The sequence below is a fragment of the Penicillium cosmopolitanum genome (assembly GCF_028827165.1).
Source record: "Penicillium cosmopolitanum strain IBT 29677 chromosome Unknown utg000009l:1.0-9042332.0:1.0-9050551.0, whole genome shotgun sequence".
Classification (NCBI taxonomy): domain Eukaryota; kingdom Fungi; phylum Ascomycota; class Eurotiomycetes; order Eurotiales; family Aspergillaceae; genus Penicillium; species Penicillium cosmopolitanum.
In genome coordinates this window covers 3,717,340-3,739,988 of record NW_026622679.1, presented here as the reverse complement: position 1 = coordinate 3,739,988, position 22,649 = coordinate 3,717,340, and the positions used below count along the sequence as shown (strand labels likewise).

At 48.3% G+C, this 22,649-nt stretch overlaps 4 protein-coding genes across 4 annotated transcripts; 1 reads left to right on the top strand and 3 right to left on the bottom strand.

The window, feature by feature from the left end:
• Window positions 1–1,444: 1,444 nt before the first annotated feature.
• Window positions 1,445–9,504, bottom strand: N7509_009507 (AMP-dependent synthetase/ligase; the record flags this gene model as incomplete). Its single annotated transcript, XM_056634144.1, has 2 exons — window positions 1,445–8,986; window positions 9,058–9,504. 2 exons carry the CDS (start codon window positions 9,502–9,504, stop codon window positions 1,445–1,447), a joined length of 7,989 nt encoding a protein of 2,662 aa, XP_056484764.1.
• Window positions 9,505–10,527: 1,023 nt separating this feature from the next.
• Window positions 10,528–12,465, top strand: N7509_009506 (major facilitator superfamily domain-containing protein; the record flags this gene model as incomplete). The annotated part of the gene is made up of 3 exons (XM_056634143.1): window positions 10,528–10,766; window positions 10,858–11,414; window positions 11,543–12,465. The coding sequence occupies 3 exons, from the start codon at window positions 10,528–10,530 to the stop codon at window positions 12,463–12,465; spliced, it is 1,719 nt and encodes a 572-aa protein (XP_056484763.1).
• Window positions 12,466–13,116: 651 nt separating this feature from the next.
• On the bottom strand, window positions 13,117–17,266 carry N7509_009505 (ABC transporter ATP-binding protein; the record flags this gene model as incomplete). Its single annotated transcript, XM_056634142.1, has 4 exons — window positions 13,117–16,166; window positions 16,235–16,843; window positions 16,872–17,181; window positions 17,237–17,266. 4 exons carry the CDS (start codon window positions 17,264–17,266, stop codon window positions 13,117–13,119), a joined length of 3,999 nt encoding a protein of 1,332 aa, XP_056484762.1.
• A 2,682-nt stretch (window positions 17,267–19,948) lies between these two features.
• N7509_009504 (uncharacterized protein) lies at window positions 19,949–21,897 on the bottom strand (the record flags this gene model as incomplete). Its single annotated transcript, XM_056634141.1, has 3 exons — window positions 19,949–20,194; window positions 20,254–21,695; window positions 21,873–21,897. 3 exons carry the CDS (start codon window positions 21,895–21,897, stop codon window positions 19,949–19,951), a joined length of 1,713 nt encoding a protein of 570 aa, XP_056484761.1.
• Window positions 21,898–22,649: the final 752 nt, after the last annotated feature.

The following is a 22,649-nucleotide window of genomic DNA, read 5'->3' as shown; positions in this document are numbered from 1 at the left end:
ACATGCCCCACTTCCATCTCCAAGGGCCCGAGATTTTGGGACTGAGCTGAGGGGAGGGCAGGGCCATTCAAGCGTTCTGGCGTTCTCTCTTTACCGTAACTAAACTGACATAGTCCTTGTCTTGTAATAATAGCCCAGCTCTGTACGCAGTACGGAGTAACTAGTAGCAGTAACGAAGTGCCAAAGTACGTCTATGACTACCAAATGTTCGTGATCGCTCTCGCTTAGGCTGCTTCCCCCTTTTCTTTCTTAGTCAGTGTAGACTATTTGGCTTGGTTTTGACCACGCAGACGCACCATCGTCAGCCTTTTTGCCAGTTCGCACGCGCAATTCGGAAAATAATCGCCAGCGTGGGGAGGGCCCTGCGCCGCCAATCAACCCCCATCCAGCCACCCCCTCCCCCCACCGCTGCTACTTTGGGTGAAGAGTCCGGAAGCAAAGTCGATTCATCACATTTTGCTACCGGTCCAGAACGACTTTTTCAGCGGCTTTCGTGTGTGATTGATGTGATTAGCTATGATTACTGTCGCTCGTTGGTCCGAATATCTCCGGCTAAAGAGATGGAGTCATGTGGGTGATGAAGGTTTTGAGCCGCGGTAAAAAAGTAGAGGGAATGTCATTGCGGCTTGGTTGGCGGTCGTGCGAGGGGGTCTGTTGAGTTTCAGGGCGTTTTATATCGGCGGTACATTGTTTTATTGGGAGATCGGGGGTTACTGATTGTGCGATGATGCAGTTGTTTTCTTTGGAACGGTGATGGATCAAGTTCGTCGGTACTTTTGTTCTAACAAATTTGCACTAGTAGAGGTTGAATTACGGGGCTGACTTGGTTTTCGTGGTAATATTGGCCAGTTGTCTTTTTTACGGTGTTTGTACGTGTTTTGAATCGAAGGATCGTTACAAGACATTGTTCTCGGTTTTTGTTTGGTGTCTCTGATGAGTGAATTGTGTGTGAGACACGGGAAACGGATGGGGTTGGCAACCGTCAAGTTAAAGATGTTGCTGGGCAAAACCATAGATCTGGTTACCACCGCGGAAGCTGTCCCTAGATCCGCCTCCTTGTGTTGCCAGTTCCCCGGGTAGGGCGTACCAGCTGGCCGGAAACCTCTGGGGAAGCCGCCAACGCTAGGCAGAAGGGGATCTGTGTGAGTTTTGCACGACATACTTCAGTTAGATGTTCAAGTTTCTACCCCGGGTTGAATCTTTGTTACCGAAGTAAACACCGCGTCTCTAACAAAGATAAAATATTTAGTGTTAATCTTCAAATTGTCTCTTATTTTTGTTTGCTTACAACTAGGTCCGGCTTTTGTATACTTTGATGGTCATTTTTAGTTGAGTCTTGCTTCAATATAATCCAATTTTTCACTACCAACACAGTATGAAAAGAAACATCATCAGCACCCAGAGAGAAAGAACTGCATAGCTCAAAGATGTCCCAAGATAGTATTCATCTCATCCTCCAACCTCTGCAAGAATTCCTCCGCTTCCAGCTTCGAAATTGAGACGAGGAGTAGTCAAGTTTCCAAAGAAGAGCATTATGTTCCTCATTGTAACTAATCTCCAGATAGATGTCACTGCCCCCAGGGAAGTTCTTCCAGTCGAAGTGATCAACGGTAGTCTCTCCGGTAATCAAATTGTCAGAGTCAACCTTGATATCATAGTCTAGAGACAGCGGAGTAAAGATGGTGTCCACTTCTTCACTAGGCATGCTGCTCAATTGACCCCAAAGAATATTGACAAGAAGGTTGAACTCTAACTCTTGACCGAGTACCTTCATTCTTTGACATAGGGATTGAAGATCGGTTTGGTCATAGAGAGTACGCTGGGCCAACTTCTGCTGCATGTCTAGCAGAGCCTCTCGAGAAGGGGATACCAAGGCATTCGGGACCACCAACGGAAGCATATTAACAGTAGGTCCCACCATATGCTCGATGCCGGGATAATCATTCGAGCGACCATTTTGGAAAAGGCCAAGGATTGGGTGAGAAACTTCTGCGGTACGTGCCAAACTGCGTCCGATGGCCATTACCATGAGAGAAGGCATGGAAATGTTCTTCTCGCGACATTGACCCTCCAGAATAGTAAGCTTCCGGGGGAAAATGGCCTGAGAAGACTGCACACACAAAGGAGTTAGGTCACTTGAGGGCTGTGCCCCAAGAAGTGTGCGTTGACCCATGAGGAGTGCTTTCTTCCAGTAATCATCTGCAAAACCAGATTGACACTTTTGTCGTGTGTCAAGAACGAAAGATGTGAAGTTTGAAGGGGGGCTCAATGTCTTGTTCTGGTACAAAGCTTCCAGATCATGCATCAGAATGGAGATGGTTCTTGCATCATACAAAGCATGGTGTAAAGTCAACAGAAGAACATCGAACCCAGCATATTGAACTAGCCGTAGGCGGATAGGGGGCGTAAAGAGGTTAGACGATTTGCGTCCAATACTTTGCATCAAGCCATGGATGAATGGTTTCAGATCTCCGGAAGCTTCTTCAATGTGAATCTGGGTTTGTGGCACAAATTGGCAGGGCTTTTGAACGACCTGCAGGACTTGATCTGGAAGTATAGCAACAAATGTTGTACGAAGGATGCTATGTCTTTGTTGAAGCTGTTGCCAAGCAAGCTGGAGTCGCTGCGGATCAAGGCTAGATTGTGACCTGAGTGGAAATGTGAACTCCCAAAGCTGTCGTTGACTGCGGAGCCACGAAGCTATGTAGAAGTTCTGACCGCTGAGGCAAGGAATAACATCCTCGACCTGGTCCTCCAAGAGAGACAAAAGTGATAACGCCTTGCTTCTGACATGTGAGGTAACAGCACAGTTTTCGGTCAAAGTAGACCCTGCAGGCTTAGAGAATACGCTCTGTTTCTTTGATGCGAGTTTTGCAATACCTCGAATAGTTTCTCCTTGTAGGATCTCAGAAACTGAAATCTCAAGCCCAGCAATGCGGCACTGAGAGCTGACATCAAGTGCCAGGATTGAATCCAAGCCTAGCGCAAATACGCTGTTGCTCTCATGAATATTCTCCGGCTTTGAATGTGTAACTTGAGAGAGTATAAGCTTCAGCCCTTCCACGTAGGTCCTGAAAACAAAGTTATCTGGAGAAGCGTCATCAGCCATGCGCAGAGGGACCTTGACCATGGGCAAGTTATTAATTCCCGGGGGATAACTCAGAGCCGGCTCATCGCAAGAAGAAAGAATATATTCCATTGCTAGGGCAAGGCTTTGGGTCCAAGTCTCGAGGTCGCTCTTTTTGGTCAGCAAATCACGGGTTACTACCCGGACAACAAGGGCATCCGGAGACTGATCAAATTCCACATTGAGCCTGTAGTGAGGAATATCGGGTTGGCGAGAAGACTCATATGGCTGGAAGATTGATTCGGAATCAAACTTTTCTGACTTGTTGAATGTGAAAAGTGCATCGAACAATGAAGATCCATTGCCGTTCTTTGCCATTCGCCAATCCTTTTGCACAAGACTTAATGGGGCATGCTGAAAGGGCTGAGAATCGATCGAGAAACGTTGAATATCCTCCAAGACTGAGCGAGTGCTTCTATAAGCGGACTCAAGCTTGAGGCGAAAAGGGACCGTGTTGAAAAGGGGGCCTATCACATTCATCGAATCGTCGATATCGAAACTGCGGCCGGAGACTACATGTCCGAACACAACGTCGCGCTGACCAACGATGGGCATCAAAGAGCGCCCAAAGGCAAGCAGCGCCACGGTCTGTAGGGTGACGTTGAATGCACCACAAAGACGCTGCAATTCAGGAGCTCCAGTCTGTATCTTGATCTCTGTCCACTGAAAGTCGTGCTGAGTGGAAGATTGCGAGATCGGCATTCCAACGTATTGGTAATCGGCCACCACATCAGCCCAAAATTTTATGGATGATGATTGTATGGATGATATCTTCTGCACGGCAAGTGCGAACGAGCCTAGAGGCTCTGTGTGTCCGAGATAATTCTTCTCGAGGCTGCTGAAGAGGAGGGGAAGCGAAAATCCATCGTAAAGACAGTGATGCATGGTGACAACCATCAATTGCTGGGAACTCCCAGTGAGCAAAGTGACTTTCCATGGAGGTTTGCTGAAACTTGCAATACTAGGGTAGGTTGCTTCTTGAGATATTGTCTCGATGGCCTGGGATAGCGATGCGACGTTTGACTGGTGCGACCATTGGACGAGAGGATACTCGTGAGCTGCAGCATGAAACTGGCTATCTGTTCCCTGGCGATGGAACGACGTGCGAAGAATATCCGCATTTTTCACCGTTTCTTGCCATGCATGAAGTAGTCTCTCCAATTGGATTGAGCCACTGAGAGTTATCACATGGTGATGAAGATATCCCTTGCCCGCCGAACTTAAGCATTGACCAATCATGGCAGTCTGTAGAGGTGTGCAAGGATAGGTTTGAATAATTGAGTCATCTGAATGAAACAGTTCTGCGCCCAGATCCTGGTCCAAAGGTCTTTCGAGGGCTTCCGTTTGACGAGATACAACACGAGGCTTTCCAAGATAATTGTGCAGAGCTCCAATGGATGGATACCTCAGGATATCACTCGGAGAGGCGACAATGGTTTCTTTCTTCAAGCAACGAGCCAGATGAATAGAAATGACGGAGTCAATTCCGAACGCAAAAAATGATGCATTTTTCGAAATTTGCGAGTCCGAAAGACCTGATACCTCAGCCACGGCCCGTTGAATCTTTCTTTCGATGTCAGTCCACTGAGTCTCATCCCAGGCAGACTGCTTTTTTTCTTGTGTCATTGATGGCTCTGCAGCATCAACTGTAGCGTCCCCATTGGAAACCAGCTCAGTGAGAAGAGTAGAAATCCTGTCCACGAGGGATGCATATCTTTGATTGGAAGAGAGGGCTTTGGAAATTCGCAAACGCAACGTGATTCTGTCGGCACCTGACTCAGCATTGACCTCGAGAGCAAGTGGATAATTTGCTGGCATAACGCTTTCCATTTCAGTCAACATATCTGCCCAAGGTGACTGGGGGCTGGTGACGATGTATGATATCAAGGTGTTGAACAATGGACCTGGAACCTGAGTATATCGCTGGATCGTGCGAAGGGGTGTATGCTGATGAGGAAGAGACTCAAGCATGGCCTGTGTATGAATCTTGGCTAGATCTAGCAGACTCGATCTTAGAGAAGGAAGTCTAAATCGGCCTGGGACAGTAGTCACAAGCGGAACGAGCATTTCTTCCACTGAATCCACCGGGATACTCCTGCCATTCATCACACGCCCAAATATAACATCTCTTTGGCCTAGACACTCCGCTAGAACAACCGCCCATGCGGTTTCAACGATAAATGGAGTAGTCGAAGATGCCTGAGAAGCGATTTTGGAGAGCGATGACAATCCAAAGGGTAGAGTCTTTGTCATGATGGAGTAAGATCCACCATCACTTTCTTGATGGTCGACAATACCCGGAGAATAGTCATCGAGATAACAGGACCAGAAGCGTTCAGTATCTGCTTCGGCCTTTGGCACCATGTAATGATAAAGAGGAGCGAGGTCTACCGGACACATTGCTGCATTGCCAGTATAATGATGGTGAAGTTGTTTGAGCAAGATGTCCATGCTAGCACCGTCAAAGATAGAATGATGAATAGACAGCATGAACCATCCCGGGTCGTGCTCGCATATTGGAGAAGCAGCAAGGATATGGAACGGGGGCTCTTTGTCGATTTTTTGGATAATACTGGAGGCAATTCCGGCTTGACGCATATCGAAAAGACCCCGGGCGACGGTTTCATCAGAGACAACAACTTCGTCCCAGCGGATAGTCGCCACGCGAGGCTTTAGAACAACTTGCAATACCTTCCTGTCTACGATCTGGAAGCATGTCCGGAGAATCTCATTTTGCTGCATCAAATCCTCGAATGCAGACTTCAGGTTTGTGAGTTTGATAGAATTTCCAAGACGGCACGTGATATGATTGACATATAAGGGTGTCGGACTGCCCACGGAGCTAGAAACAATGCTTTCCTGGAGAGGCAGGCATGGACGGATGACGGAAATTGAAGAATTCGGTATTTTTGTTTGGGAATTCCGGAAGTTCTGGTCAAGCTGAGCCAATCTGTGCGAAACGTCGGCGACGTGTTTCTCGGAGAAGCTCTTCATTTGCTCTCGGCACAAAGCTCTACTTGAATTTGGTAACAAGGCAAGCTTTTGAATTGTACCCTTGCTGAGGATATCGACTCCTGAGCAGGTGTATCCTGCCTGACACAATTTTGCCGTTAAACTGAGGGCACCCAGGCTATCAATCCCCAATTGGAAGATACTCGTTGCTCTTGTAACAGACTTTGGGTCTGTTTCTATCTGAGAGCAGATTATATCACGAACCTTCATCTCATCTGCCGTCATATCTGCACCATCTGGCTCTGAATGGGGATCCGGATTTGTTTCTTGGTTAGATTCCAGGTCAGGTTCTGAGCTAGGCTCCGGATCCACCACCCCAGGTCTTAACAGAAGGTCTGAAATAGGAATGCTCTCATATAATGCGACAAGACGACGACTGTCTGCTTTACCCGATATTTGAATAGGTATGGAGGAGACCGGAAGTAGGACACTAGGAACCATGTAGGCAGGCAACTCAACCCGGCAGCTTTCCAAAATATTTGGAACCCATTCCTGGTATTGGTTCTTCATAAAAGTGACTTCGGTGCTTGCAGAATCTAGTCGGTCACCGGATGGGCTGATAAAGGATACCAACTGAGGTCGTTTCGTAATTGGAGAAGGAGTAACCATAGAAGTCACATTGACTGGAAATCCCGCGCAACGACGAATTGCAATGGAAACCTCTTCAAGCTCCAGACGCTGGCCACGTATCTTAGCCTGACTGTCTCGTCGCCCAAGATATTCAATACAATCATTCGCCATCAGGCGTACGATGTCTCCTGTCCGGTACATTCGCTGTCCATAATGATCTGTGAAGCCCGTCGCATCGGGTCTCCGATGATATCCGCTGGCGACCAAATCGCCTGTCACACAGAGCTCTCCTGCTTGACCTCGCTTCACGTATTTTGACGAGTTCGATTCCAGGACGTGGACGGCGATGTTTCCCACAGCGGTGCCGATATTGCGTACCGTTGACCAGGGCTTCACGGTATGGCTAGTGAAGCCTATCGTGGCTTCAGTTGGTCCGTATGCGTTGACGAGAGAAAGTGACCGTTTGCCGACAAATCGCTCAATGACTGTCTCCGATATTTTTTCTCCTCCGACTCCAAGATAGCGTAGATCAGGCAATGATTCCGCACTAACACCCGCATGTTCGAGAAGCGAGGGTACGAAGCCAGCATGAGTGATTTTGAACTGCCTCAGGACCAGGAACAAATTGTCCAGAAGCATGCTTCGCTGGCCTGTGACTAGACGAAGCCCATGCCGCCATCCGAGCACCATCTCACAAATGTGCACATCGAAGGCTCGACTGGCATGCGCAAGGTAACTCCCAAAACCCTTCAACTTTTGCGTGTCTGGAACATCGCGACAGATATAATCAGATTGTGCCTCTACAAAAGCGGATAGATTTCCTCGACTAACGAGAACACCCTTCGGAGCTCCAGTAGACCCAGAAGTATAAAGAAGGTAGCAATCATCTGACGGTTTCGGATCAATTGATTGTTTGTCTTTGACAACTTCGGAGTTTCCACACATCTCAAGGCTAGCAATATCAATCACTTCGCAATTTCCAGTGGAAAGAAGAAGCTTTGAGACATTCGTGTCGACAAAAAAGGCTGTCGCACCACTATCCGAGAGAAGAAATAGTTGACGTGCCTCAGGAAGATCTTCGGCGATTGGCACATAGCAGTTACCACTTTTCCAGATAGCTAGTACTAGACAGTACGCCAAAAAAGAGCGATCCAAGCACACTGCTATTGACCTGTTGTTCCATCCGCGGTCCAGGATCCATGTGCAGAGCCGGCTAGAAGTTTCGGAAAGTTCGCGATAAGTCCATGTTCGGGATACTGTATCCCTGTCGTTTTCGCTGACCGCACTGATGATCTCAAGCCCAACCCAAGATGGGTTGGAGGAAGCCCAAGAATCAACCCAGTGAGCTGGGGATAGCAATGGAGCCCCTTTAACATCATCACTTACAACCGGGGAGTGGATAGAGATAAGTTCTTTTGGAAATAGATGGGTGAGGTCTTGAATCCGCTCGGTGGGCGCGGAGCACATCGAGGTGACCAAAGCATCGATTTGCTTCATGACAACTTCTGAATGAGTAGCATCCATCAACAGCAACCGACATGAAAGTGTTAATATCGGTTGGTCCTTTTCGGACCTCTGAAGAGTGAGCTCCATCGGGGCTTCGAGGGATGTCCGGGATGCACCGTGTGAGGATTCCAGATCAGATTCATGGACGGCACGCTGCTGGTACGCAAATAAAGCATTGTATGGGGTCTGAAACGAAGGTATTTTGAGAATTTCTCGAACGTTCTGCGCAGTAGGACTTGGTATAGCAGACGCGCTTCGCATGAATTTGTCAAGTCGACATAAGAACTCCTCAGAGGTATCTTGTGGCAAAACAGTGACTAGAACCAGGTTGACTGGAATGTCTTGGGTCAGATCTGCCCGGTCTTGATCGCCCAAAATGATCTTGTCCGTCTCCGTATATTCGGCCAGGGTATATGCAAATGCTCCACGGACCACAGAGACGCCAGATTTGAGACCCAGCTGCTGGGCGAGATCGTCCAGTTTCTCCCATGATATTTGCAAAGTGAGGCTTGTTTGGATGCAAGTGGGGCTATCTGGGGGCTGCAACGACCGCGTGCAGGAGAGTGTTGGGAAGTGAATATCACCGAGGCCGACAAACTCCTTTAACTCTCTTTCCCAAAAAGCTATTTTCTCATGCTGGCCCTCTTCATTTTCTAAAGTTTTCCCAAGTCGTTTTGCAATATCCGAGAGATAACCATCATTTATCAACTCGACTCGATGCGCGAAAATTGCTGTCGATGATTGCAGATCTATACACAACGCCACTCGGATCTGTAAGGACTCGGAGTTAGCTGGGATTCTCGCCATCAGGTCACAATGGGACATTTATATTTCTATCTTACCGGAATTCTGAGGGATTCTTCGATTCCGGCTTCGTATCTCAGGCATAATGCAAATTCCAAGGTCTCCAACTCCCCAGTGAGGCTTTCCAACGAAATTTCATATATCTCCCACTCTAACATCTCATCTTTCGAGAGCCGGTGCGAAGATACAACTGCACATCTGAGAGCTAGATCATCGCTTCGTTCAGTTACTAGGAATGCGACACGGTTTTGCGCAGTCACTTCCATGATCCAACGCGAGTAGCCAGTAATCAAAGACTGGAGGTCATCCTGCTTCCCAAGCCCCTTCAAGCAAATGCCATCAAGTGATTTCAGATTTTCAAACGAGGAAGGCTCGGTCGCGGTCTCACACGATGGAATAGGAAGCAACGTAACTGGAAGATTCTCTTCTGGCAATCGAGCTGACGGCCGTAGAGAGCACTTCCATTGTCTGGCTTTGGACAACATCTTGGATTCGGCCAAACGGGAAGGCCCTTTGCTGGCAGAAGATTTGTAGACTCTACTGCTACACAGTGAATAGGTTGGTAATGGTGATCTCCAAGATTCTTCTCTGTACTCTTATGGACCTGTTACTACATGGTATCGATTTATCTTGGCGCCGAGGTCCGTGTGAGTGATTTGAGCTAAATTCGGGATTCCCCGTTTTGACCCACAGTGATTCATGAAATTACATCTAGTAATTTTCAAAACTCGGAATCCTGAAAGCAAGGGTCCAGCATGGAACATCGGAGCCTTGAAGCCGAATAGCTCCGTGTTTTCCTTGTTGATTCTGAGACATGATTCTTGGCAAAATTAATAGCTGGAAGACCCTCGAGACTACTCTAGAGAAAGCAGAAGATGACTCCCTGGAGAAAGTTGTGTGCTCAGGTGCAATACTTTTGTATATAAGACTAGATGGCAGGTAAGACCATTTTGCTTCTCAGAATCAAGTAAGGCAGCAAAAGTAACCTCTAATGTTCAAGCTTATTCATGGGTATTGGGTTCATTTTATTTTCTGCCGTGGTAGGCGCCACAAATTGATCGATAAGATCTTGATATCCCCCAAGCGAGGCTCACCTAGCCGTATTAGCATTAGATCGAGAAAAGGAAAAATAGGGTAACTTCGAACGGAGAAGGAATCACCGAATCACGCCATAAATTTCAAGGAAATTCCTATAACGGCAAACCTGCTTCGATTTCTTTGCACGCTGGGCGGCGCTAGAAATGCACTTTGGCCAATCGCCTACCTTTGTCGCGAATACAATTCTTCGGCCCACATCATTTGATTAGAGCGAGTCTAAATGCGACGGACTATGAGTACCCTTTTCGTTAGATTTTATGTGAAAAGTACTTTGTCCCTAAGGCCCGGGGATCCAATATAACTACTGGAAGCTCCGTCGAAATCCGACGATCTTTTTCTCTGTCCGGATATCACAATTTCTTGCTTTCTCAATTCCATCCACACGGGTTAAAATCTGCCCTACCTCTACCATGATGGATAATCCTACATCCAGTCCGCACTTGGATGGCACAAAATCGCCACCCGGGGGCGCGGACTCGGCGCCCTTACCAAGGGACGACGAGCTTCACTCGCAGCGCGTTTTCGGAAAAGCAGACCGTGATAGAACGGAAACAGACTCCATCATGTTATACAATGCCGCTGGTGTCAAAAAGGCTGAGGCAGTAGTTCTTGCGTGGGATAAGAACGCTGTGTGGGCAGTCTACGCCTGGTATGCGATCCTAATCTTTTGAACCGAAACTGCTCCTTTCAAGAGATATTTCCAGGCCATCAAGTTCTAATCATTCTTTTCTACCATTTAGGATTTGGGTCTGCTTCTTTATGCTCGCCTTCCATTCATCCATCCAAAGCAACGTGATCTTCTACGCATATGCGAACTTCCAAACCGCCCCTGAGGTTCCGACTTCGGCAATCCTGGGAAGTGTTGTGGGCGGAGTGGTCAAACTTCCAGTCGCCAAAATCGTGAATATCTGGGGACGAGCCGAAGGTCTTGTGGTTTTCACTTGTCTGTTTCTATTAGGAATTATTGTGCTGGCATCTTGCACTGGGCCCAGTGGATACGCCGCGGGATACGTTCTCTACTATGTTGGATATAATGCAATATACCTCATTCTTGATGTGTTTATTGCTGATACTTCGGGTCTCCGCAATCGAGCATTTGCATTTGCATTCTCGAGTACACCCTTCATATGCACGGCCTTTACGGGCCCATTGGCGGCGCAGGCCTTGTTGAAAATGACTTCATGGCGTTGGGCATATGGTATATTTGCGATCGTCTTCCCATTCGTTCTTTTACCGCTCGCCGTTGTTTTCAAATTTTACGAGCGCAAAGCCGAGAATATGGGGCTTTATAAAAAAGGTCAAAAGCGACCGAACCAGGGCTCAGTCGCTTTTGCATTATATCCACGAATTCGATGGTAAGTCTTCCTGTATCACAACAGTTGTATATTCACAATGCTAACCTTTATTTTTCAGTTGTCGGAGCAGTCCTTTTGATGGCAGCTTTCATTCTACTTCTTCTCCCCTTTAGCCTTTCAGCTTATGGTCGAGCCGAATACAGCTCTGCATCTTTCATCGCCATGCTAGTCGTCGGTTTCTGTCTTTTTTTCGTCTTCGTGGCATGGGAAAAGTTCTTCGCACGCAAGCAGTTTATTCGGTATGACCTTCTTAAGCAACGAACCGTTCTTGGTGCCTGCGTCCTGTCAACTCTCTTGAACTTCGGGTATATGGCCTGGGATAGCTACTTCGTCAACTTTGCCATGGTTGTGTATGACCTTAGCGTCTCCAATTCGGGTTATATGAACCAGATCTATAACATCGGATCATGTTTCTGGGCGCCACTGTTTGGACTGTACATCAGACAGACAAAGCATTTCAAGAAAGCATGTCTTTTCTTCGGCCTGCCATTGATGCTCCTCGGCTCTGGTCTCATGATCCACTTCCGTGGTCAAGACGATGGCATCGGATACGTTGTCATGTGCCAGATTTTCATTGCCTTTGCGGGTGGCACTCTAGTCATTGGACAGGATATGGCAGTCATGAGTGCGGCAGATCATGACGGTGTGCCCATGATGCTCTCGATTCTCGGTCTTTTTGCTAGCCTCGGTGGAGCGGCAGGTGCCACACTAGCATCTGCTGTATATACAAATGTTTTCCCTAAAACGCTTGTTGCCAATCTACCGGAGAGTGCTAAAGCAGACTGGGCGGACATCTATATTGGTGGCTATCCCGCTCAAATGGTTTACCCGATTGGATCGGAAATCCGCAATGCCATTAACAAGGCCTGGGGTGATAGTCAAAAGTATAGCTGCATTGCAACCACGGCAGTCGTTGCACTGGGCTTTCCATTCATCGCCATTTGGAAGAATGTGAATGTGGATAAAAAGCAGGTTCCCGGAACGGTGCTCTAAATGTGTTTACTTTTCACTCCATGTGGACGATGCGATGAGGACTCGGATGACTCTATTATTCATACTATACCACATACCGGTTTCTGTGTGAATGTTATATAATTATAGATGCTTTAATAGAAGTGCTTTGCTCAAGCCTTTACGCCATCAGCAAGGTTTTCCAGTATTTCTCTCTCAGGTAGCTACTAGTCTGCCATTAGAAGTGGTCAAAAATGGTGGCAAATAGGAGGTTTCAACCTCTTGCAACACCACTGTAAAATACCCCTGTATACAACTGCCGGCCACCCTGCGCTTATGGAGCGCCGCACTGAGTGGGCTGGAATTAACGAAATGGTTCAAATAGGAGCACCGCATCGCATCATCCACGTGGAATGAAAGAGTAAACTCATGCCGTGAAAAAGTCAACTGATCCTCAGATATAGTAGGTCTATATAATCGATTACTATCACTGAAGTGTTCAGTAACATTCAGGAATCTAGACATCGATTTTATCTCTAGTGGTGGAAAGAAGCAAGTGATATACAAGTAAATAATTTCAATCAAGACGTTTTTACTTGAAGAGAAAGACGAAAAGGAATACAAAAAATAGACGGAAAATATAGAAAAGTCTTTTAAAACCACCAAGCTGCAAACAATACCTTTCAGCTTCGCCTAGCTGTCAAGCGACTGATGAACCACAGCCTCGCGATACATCTCGCTCCGCTCAACAAGCTGGGCATGACTCCCCTTATCAACGCAGGAACCATCCTGAATGAGAAAAATCTGATTCGCCCGATAAATAGTCCTCAGCCGATGCGCAATAGCAATAACGGTAGTTTTCCCAGCAAGCCCAGCCAACGCGTCTTGAATTTTCTGCTCGGATTCGCCATCAAGAGCACTCGTCGACTCATCAAGTAGCAAAAGTCCCGGTCGTCGGACAAGCGCCCTGGCAATTGATAGACGCTGACGTTGGCCTCCGGAAAATTGCTTCCCGTCGTGTGTGCAAAGGGTTTGGTATTGTTCAGGTAATGCTGTTATCACATCGTGGATCTGGGCGAGTTTGCAGGCGTCTTCAATCTCGGTTTGCGTCAGTGTGTAGCCTGGTCTTGCACCTAGACCGATGTTGAAAGCTACAGTTCCTTCGAACAGAACGTTCTCCTGTGGAACTATGGCAATGTCGTCTCTGAAATCGGACGATGCGATTTGTGTTATATCTTGGTCGTTGATGAAGATAGATCCAGAAGAGGGGTAATAGAATCTTTCGATCATGCTGAAGATGGTTGACTTTCCAGATCCACTTGGGCCTACTAGGGCATAAAATCCACCTGGTTTGAAGGTGATGCTCATCTTCTTGAGGGCTGGGATATTTGGTGAGCTGGGGTAGGAAAAGTCTACCTGTAACAGCGCGGCGCTAACTGCTGTATAATCATTCTTGATCCCAGTTGATGATGTTTCGGGAAATTTGTTTGCTTCGATGTCTGAAATCAATGCCATCCCTGTCTTTGATGATGTGAGAGCATGGCTGTCACCAAGGCTTTCTTCAGCAGAATTTGTATTGACAAGTTCAACGATCCGGGATGTAGCCTTGCCAGCCTTTGAAAGGTCTGGCGCAAGAGCAAGCATCTGCCCGCAAGACTGCGTGCTGAACAACAGAGCTGGCAAAACGATAAAGAATTGAGTTTGAGAGTATAATCCCGAGGCAATTTGCTTGGAGCCCCACCAGTATGCAAGCGCACTGATGAGGTTGCTCACACTGAAAGCGGACGCGAGCCAGAAATTACCCCAAACAATTGCTTTGTTTGTGTCCTGGTGTGGCTTCTGCATTGATAAGAGGAATTCTTTGTAAAGTTGTTGTTCTAGCGAAAATCCTGCAACGAAGCGTAAATTCCCCAGTGCTTCCACGGTGATCTCAGTGGCCTTGGAGAAGGCTTTCTTGTGTCGTTCCGCAAATTGACTTTGTGTTCGCAGTTTCATCACTCCCGCCACGAGGAGAATAGGTATAGTCGGTACAAGGACAATTGATATTTTCCATGCGACCACGAACGAGATGATGATGCCGGCAAAAAGATTAACGGCAGTTGCAAGGAGAAGGCCGATTGTGGTCCCGGTGATTCCACTCAATGCCGATGCATCGCCAGTAATAAACGCAACCAAAGCTCCAGGGCTTCTTCCCTCTGAAGTATGCCATGTTATCGTTTGACTGAGGAGTGATCGGAGTGAAGCTACTCGAGTTCGATATAGTATTTGGTCTGCAGCCCAGCCGTATGCACAACCGCCGATGACATTTGCAAAGAGTTCAACGATTCCGACAATAAAGAACATAAGGCCGAAAAGATTTCCACTGTGTCGAATGTTTGCTGTACCCTTGCATGGACTAAGTCCTCCAACGGTATTTCCGAACAAAATCGCGTTTGAGCTATAACTAGCCCCGATTATCACCGACATGAATAGGCCAAGCACGATCAAAAGCAGGTTGGGTCGAACGAATGCGAAGCAGGTCTTTGCAGACAAACGTTTTGAAATGCGAGGGAATTTTGCTATCTTTGAGCCGGTGATGTTTTTCTCCGATTCAACCGCGGCTGGTTCCTTCTCGTCTTCCAGGAAAGCTGGCTGATTCTTTTCCAGTGTCGTCTCTTTCGATAACATCCGTATTGGGTCTTCGGAAGTTGGATCATAATCCCTGCTAACAGAGGTAGACCTTGAAACACCGATATCCTCATTATCCACCCTTTGCTGACTGACCATGGCTGCGTAAGCGCTATCACTCTCCAACAGCACCCGAGGAGGACCAATTTCCACCAAGCGGCCTTGCTGTATAACAACAATTTGATCTGCATCCTTGACAGTAGCGAGGCGGTGCGCAATAGACACGATTGTAACAGCTCCAGATAGTTTTGCCAAGGCAGCTTGGATTAACTTCTCACTCATTGAATCCAATGCAGCAGTTGCCTCGTCCAAAATCAACACTTTAGGCTCGCGAACAAGAGCACCTGCCAGAGCAACACGCTGTCTCTGGCCACCGCTGAGTTTATCACCCGATGTACCAACCTGACTCGAGATTCCAAATTCCAAGGCCTGGATGAAATCGAGTGCATTGGCTCTTTCCGCTGCACCTTTCGCCAAACGAACGACTTCGGTAACTCTAGGCTCACATTCAATAAGGGCCTGCTCTTCAGAACATCCGGATTGAACTTTGCCGACGAAATCAGTCAGGCTCATGTCTAAAATGACTTCAGCGAGGTGTTCATGTCCAACAGATCCAACTAGACCATATGCAATATTCTCCAAAATCGAGCGATCCAAAAGTTGTGACTCCTGTTGCACGAATCCCATCTGGCCTCTCAGATTCGCCACGTTGACTTGTCGAATGTTTTGCTCGCCGATACACACACTGCCTTCGAGTGGGTCGTAGAACCGTTCTAGAAGAGCGACAATTGTAGACTTTCCACCACCGGAGGGCCCGACGATAGCCGTGTGCTGTTTTGCAGGAATTGAGAGGCTCAACCCTTGTAAGATTGGTATTTCCGGTCGGGCAGGGTAGGTAAAATGAACATCTTTGAAAATGATATCGTGGTCTTCTAGTTTTGCACTGCGCTCGCCGGCAGTTGATGTCCCGTCGATATTCGAATCCCGGTTGATCACATCTAACAGACGACCGGATGCAGCCGTGGCCGCACTGAAGACATGCATATAAGGAGATACCTGGCTGAAGATAAAGGTTGCTATGCGTGAAATTAGTTAATGGGCTCTGGCCTAGGTGGGGGATATTCCAGCGGAGGAAAAGACTCACCATCGATCAAGATGAATATGACAGTATACACAGCACCGACCGAGACACCATCATTCAGACCATCAATCGAGTCCGCAATCAAATGCGCACCCTTCCAATATGCCAATGCATTCGACGAGTAGACTATAAAGAACAGCGTACCCATCTGCGCCGCATGCACAGCCGCTTTCTTCAAGGCATCCTTCCTTGACTTCGACAGATGCGAAGAAAAGAGGTCTTCCAATCGTCTCTGAGCGTTAAACGCATGCACGATCTTCATATGTGACAAACTAGACGACGCGATCGAAGTTGCCATATCAACATTCTTACCCACGCGCGTCCCATACTGTGAGGCAAGACTCCCTCCGATCATCGCCATTGCGAAAAAGCACGGAATCGCCGCGATCAAAATACCCGCAATGACGGGCACCTTGATAAAAGCCACAACGTACGCGGTGACAAAGTATGAGATCGTAGCAATGTAAATGCCAACTTTTTCAGAGGTACCGGATTGCAATGTCTCGATGTCACTGACAAGTCGCGAGATGACTTGGCCGGAGGGTAGATTGTCGTGAAAGGCTGCTTCCTGGCGAATCAAACTGCGGAAGTATGACTTGCGGTAACGACGGGCTAGTCGTTCGCTCACTAGGGCCCCAACATGATGTGTAAATGTAGATGGCGGCGAAATTGAAAATGGTGATGTAGATCAGGTAGAGGACCTTTTTTCGAACAGAGGATGGATCGTAGACCGTTGTCGAGCATGCGACCTCGTTGAGCTCGTTGATAAGTTGGCCTAAAACCACGCCGAGGAGTGGTTCCGGGACACCTGCAGCGATGGCGAAGAAGGTTCCGACTGTGGTGAGAAGGACGTCGATGCGGGTGTAATTCAGCGAGAAAAGCAGGCGGACGAATTTGAATGCAGTTTTCAAGTCCTTCCTTTTAGGAAAGAAATTCACCACTCGCTCACGCTATTGTGGTATCAGCTAGTTTCTAGGACATCCAGTAAATAGAGTGAATCAGTACCTCTGCTTTCACTCGTCCTCCGATCCCCATCTTCCTATACGGTAGAGACTGAAGAGTCTCCGATGGTTGCAAATTATTCTGGACTCAGATATCGCAGAGGTCAATGCATGGGCTTGGACTTGAGTGAGAAAAAAAAGCCTTCCAGATAAGAAACAACAAATGGGCATTTTCTTTTTTCCCACTGCATGGAATTTACCCTTGCATCGTTGTCGCCATTCAGCTATTAGGTACGCACTAGCACTTACTAGATGGACCAGACTAATCGAATACTGCAGTCAACGTATTACATGACCAAATTTACAGCATAGCCCCCTTAGTGTCACTGAACGCACGCTTTGCTCCACAACATCTCGGGCCGTGGACCCTTATCAGATGATCAGATTATCTTATAAGTCTTGGCTCTGAACATGTGGTTTTAGCTTAAACCTCTTTAAGCCCAATTTCAGTGGTCAACGTTACATTTTCCGTGTGGGTCTACAGTGGTGTTGCAAAAGTTTGAAACCCCCTATTGCCCGCCATTATCGCCCGCCTTCTAATGGCAGACTAGTAGCTACCTGAGATGGGATAGCATGGCCTATCCCTCCCATCTTAGGTAGCTACTAGTCCCCCTCAAGTAGGCGGAGACCAGGACGGTCAGCAGGGGGTTTCAAACTTTTGCAACACCACTGTATCACCACTTTAGGGAAGACTTGTAATTTTCGTTCTGTTCAGCTCCAGGGCTTGATTGGCTTTAAAGTGGCGTCAAGCCTCCCGCTGAGAAATCGTCTTTCAATTATGACACCGTCTCGGAGGTTGACCGTGAAGGCATCTCTACGGAAAACATACCTGGATGGGTAATTGATTCTCTAGACTGATTGCTATTCATCTCTGGGCAAGAAGTGCACACTATACCAAGACATTGGTGGTAAATATTACTTCTTTTGTGACTGAAAACGCCTTGGACGCGGCATCATAATCTTGGGGCTATATGCACTTCCGACATCCTCCTCAATTTGGCATTGCTACCCGGCGTATCAAGTCTTGGGCTAGAAACACATTATTACCATGCTCTCTAGCTAAATGCATGGAATATTGAAATCAAAGAACAAATATTGGTAATAGGGACTACGAAATTCATCAACATTTTGGAACGATCTGGACACTTCCAAACTTGATCCGAGGCCCTTGGATGATACAGCGAGAACAGAATTTGCACTTTCATTTCAAAGTTATGACTCCTAAAAGATGCCACTGTAATGAGCATCGATATGCACTTACCTTTTTGGAAAGAAAAATGATGCGGGGTGTTATTCAAAGTACTGAAACATGCCATACCGGATGCACAACCCGAACGGGCGTGGAGCATAGGGCGCTGTATAGTGCCATAGGGCGCGATAGGGCGCAGTGCATTTTATTGAATAATTGGTCAAATCAGATAAATTATTCAAGCTTAAGACACCGCCATGGATTTTCAAATAGCCGCGGCGTGTTTAACTTTTTCACGGGCTAGTAATGGCTTCTGCAAAAATATAGCCCCGGAATCAACATGTAGGCTCCACCGGGGGTTTATCTATCACGGTTTGATGATGGATTTGGGTATCTACTAATTATCACAGGGATATTAACTTGAATTAGTCCGAGATGCTATAGTCATGCCTACTAGTACATTGATCAGGATGGAGTCTTGACGGTTTATTCCGACATCCGGACTGGATTTAATTTACAATCTTGGGATAGCGTCGAGCAGACGCAATTATTTTCCTCGCCGATGACTGCTTTCTATAACTAATAGATAATGCTCAACCGCCTTACCACGAGGTACCAGTAGTATTCACTGTCACCAATCGGAACCCTCGCCTAGTATTTTCTACTACTGCTACTAGTAGTAGCAGTGCAGACCTAGCATCAAGAATACTATACGTGCACTTCAGGAACGGGGATTCCCGATAGCCAAGGCCATCCATAGCCATATCCTTTCCGCAAAATTCAATCCTCCCTTACTCGTGAGAAAATATTTTCTCTAGCCGATCCTGCGTGACACTTTCACTGATTTTCGGGGTTCAGTTCAACCCCCGACTCTGGTGTAGTAGGACCTGGGTGCCCCTGCATTTTTGCTTTTCCTTTTCCTTTTCTTTCTCTTTCTTTTTGAATACCTAGGTAGTGAATCAAGAGCGGCACTGCCGCTAGCAAGTTATACTAGTAGTTTAGGGAGAGAGAAAGAGAATCCCACCCTTTTGCCCTAGATAGTATTGCCCTCCGATACACAGGCCTCAACACATTCATCGATTCCAAGGCCATACATTTGGCATAGATCAAATAACTTGAAGCCTACCGGGCATCTTTCAATGATGCTAGTGTACCTGGAGTAAGTGGAAGGCCAACTTGAATTGCGACGGTCTGATCATACAAAACTGAAAGTCAATGGTAGTGCGGAGGAAATTGAAATTGAAGTTAGAAATTTGATCTATGTACCACGGCATCATCGGGACCTCGAAGCGACATACTCGAGATAAACGCCGACGACAGTCCCCAGCTCGCATTAACTGGGGAAAGGGGGTGCTATTTAAAATCGAAGCCGAGCCGTCCCGAGTCTTTCTCTTCTCTATGTACATGATGCACCGCAACTGGGAGGGGAAATATGTGTATGAAATAAGCCGCGCAGTGCCGCTTGATAATAAAAAAATTGAACATGAAAAGAAAATGAAACCCTGAAAAACTTCAACACATGATCCGCTAAATCTTTCTTAGCTGGTAGTGGAATAGAGCCCAGACACACTTCAATCCCTCCACACGCTCAGTGGTATCGAAGAGGTCGTACCATCTGCTACGTTGGAGCTTCAGAACGTGCCAGGGGTGCTCTGCGTCGGCGGAGTCGGCAGGGATATCACTCTTGCCGAAGGTGAGAATCTCCAAGTACCGTTTGTGGACTCGGAGGTGCAGGATGGAGATGTGGTGGTTGATTGACGAAACCATGTAGATCTAGTGCGAGAAAAACGTTAGTTAATTGATGGAAAATTTCGAGGGCTGCCAGAACATACATCGTCATAAACGCTGTCCGAAGACTTTCCAATCTGTTGGTATCGCATGCGCTTATCCCACAGACTGGCTCCGGGCTGCAGAATCTGCCACTTTTCACCACTAGAGAGCTTTCGCATTGCACTCGGGCGGCGTGACAACGATGTCACGAATGGGTGCTCGAATTTGTGGCGTTTGCGAGCACTCTCGACATCGGCGACAGGTACTGGGGGCGGAGGCCTGCTGTCCTCGAGCATCTCTTCCGGCAAGGGCATCCCGTGCATTCCCAATCCCTGTCCTTTGACGAGGTCTTCCAGGATATCGTCATTGGATGAGCCGCCAAAACGGGGGGTGGTTGTCCACCACTTCCCTTCTCCGGAGCGCATCTCAACCTCACCTTGGCGAGCCCGTTCCTGGGCCGCCAATAGCATCCCACCGACTTCACGGAACAAATCACAGACCTCGCCGATCCCGGAGCCCGGCTCATCGTCCATGGCCCGGAAAGTCGTCTCTGGGCGACACTGGGCGATGAGGAGGGGACCCTCCAGAACGCCGCTGCGGGCGATTTGGCGGTCTCGCGGAGATCGAGCTGCCTGGAAGGACTGCCGCACCGGGAAGAGCAAGCTCTTGACCGTCAATCGTGGCGGCAGTGTAGGTACACAAACCTGGCATCCGAATGGCCAAGCCGCCATCTCCACAAAGGCCCGAATGGCCTCTTCCCGCACGTCGTCGGGCATCTCCGTGCCGGATCCGATACGGCGGCCAGTATACCTCGTCACAGTGGGATGAGACACTCCATTGGTACCCGCGGGGGCCTCTGAGTTATCCACGTCCATCGCAGAATCCGTTGAGTCGGCGACATTGTCCGTCTGCATCTTGTCCTCCTTGGACTCGGTATCCGATGGCGGCGGTGTCGGACTCGCAGGGCGATCGAAGTATTGGTCAAGACTGGTGTCCCAGTACTGAGCCATTCGCTCCAATCCCGTCCAAAATTTCCTAGTCTGGGTGATGCGAACCCGTGGCCGCCCCTCACGTGCGGGTAGCCGGGCCATCTCGCGGAAGGTATCGTCATTGTCCAGCATCAATTCACTTTGGAGGGTCTCGAAGCGTTCTTTGGGCGGATAAGGGAGACCATTGCTCATGAGTGGCCGTGGGGGTGCCTCACCACCGGGCAGGATCTCCGGATCTTTATCCCAGGGCAGCGGAGCGAGAGACCGAGCCTGGTCCGCGGGGAACATTTGTTTGACATCGACATCGGTCTCGAGTTGCAGATTCAAGGGTTTAAATCTGTCGAGGGAGATATCCTGGGGGCGCTTGATGGAGGCCAGCCGGTCGAAGAGTTCTTGGAGAGAGCATTGTTCTTCGGACACCGGATCGGGGAGGTTGTATACGGGGAAGTCAAGCGGGGTTGCGGCGGCGGGAGGCTTGCGTTCTTTCTCGGGCTCCGAGGAGGTTGAAGGTAAGGCTGTTCAGGGGGGAGAGAAGTTAGCAAGAGGAGTCGAATGATCATAGTAGACCGTGATAACTCTGCAAATGCACCCGATTGGGACGAGCACCTGCATTGCTTCAGCAAGCAGCAGGTACATTCACCGGTACCGGTACCGGTACGGGAACGGGGACAGGAACAGGGACCGCCACTTACCCAAGCCAGGGCCCCAGCCGAACATGGTTAGATAGTCTGCAAAGAGGGCATGCAAACGCACTCACATGCTCTGGGAGAAGAGGTCGGGGGGGAGAATGGAGGCGGGAGGTGGCGGATGGAGGTAGTTGGAGTGGAGTGGAAGTGGGAGTGGGAGTGGGAGTGGCAGTCAAAGTGGAAGTGGAAGTGGAATGTTGTTTGGAGGGGAGGTCAACTGGCTCTGGGTACTTTTGGCAAGTGCGACTGTCAACTCTCAACTCTGCACTGCACCTTCCCCGGAAGAGCACCTGCCAACACGAGCACCTGCGATCATCATCAACATTATCATCACTCATCAACCACACTCGTTCCCTCTCTCTCTTTCCCTTGGACTCCTCACATTCATCCACCTCGGACCACCATCCTGACTAACCCCCCCCCCCCAAGCTGAGTGTCCCCAGCTGAAACGCCCTGGTTGGACCAGTCCATTCACACACAGTGCCTCCAAATCACCTGCTCCGTTTCGCCCAATTATTCGATCGACACAGAAACAAGCAGAAACGGCTACGTTCTGCAGACTATCACATTTTCACACGAGCATGGGTCTGGATCGTCCATGGTGCCTGGCATCCCGCCCTCTCATTGGTCCAGGCCCTCAACACTCTATTAAGCGCTGCCTACCCTCACACACGGGGAAGCGCCAACGGTCCGACTTGAAACAATAGATGATACTAATTGATACTAGATGATACCCTGAGTTGCCATGACCCCTGCTCCGTATAAAGTATCCCCATCTCTAGA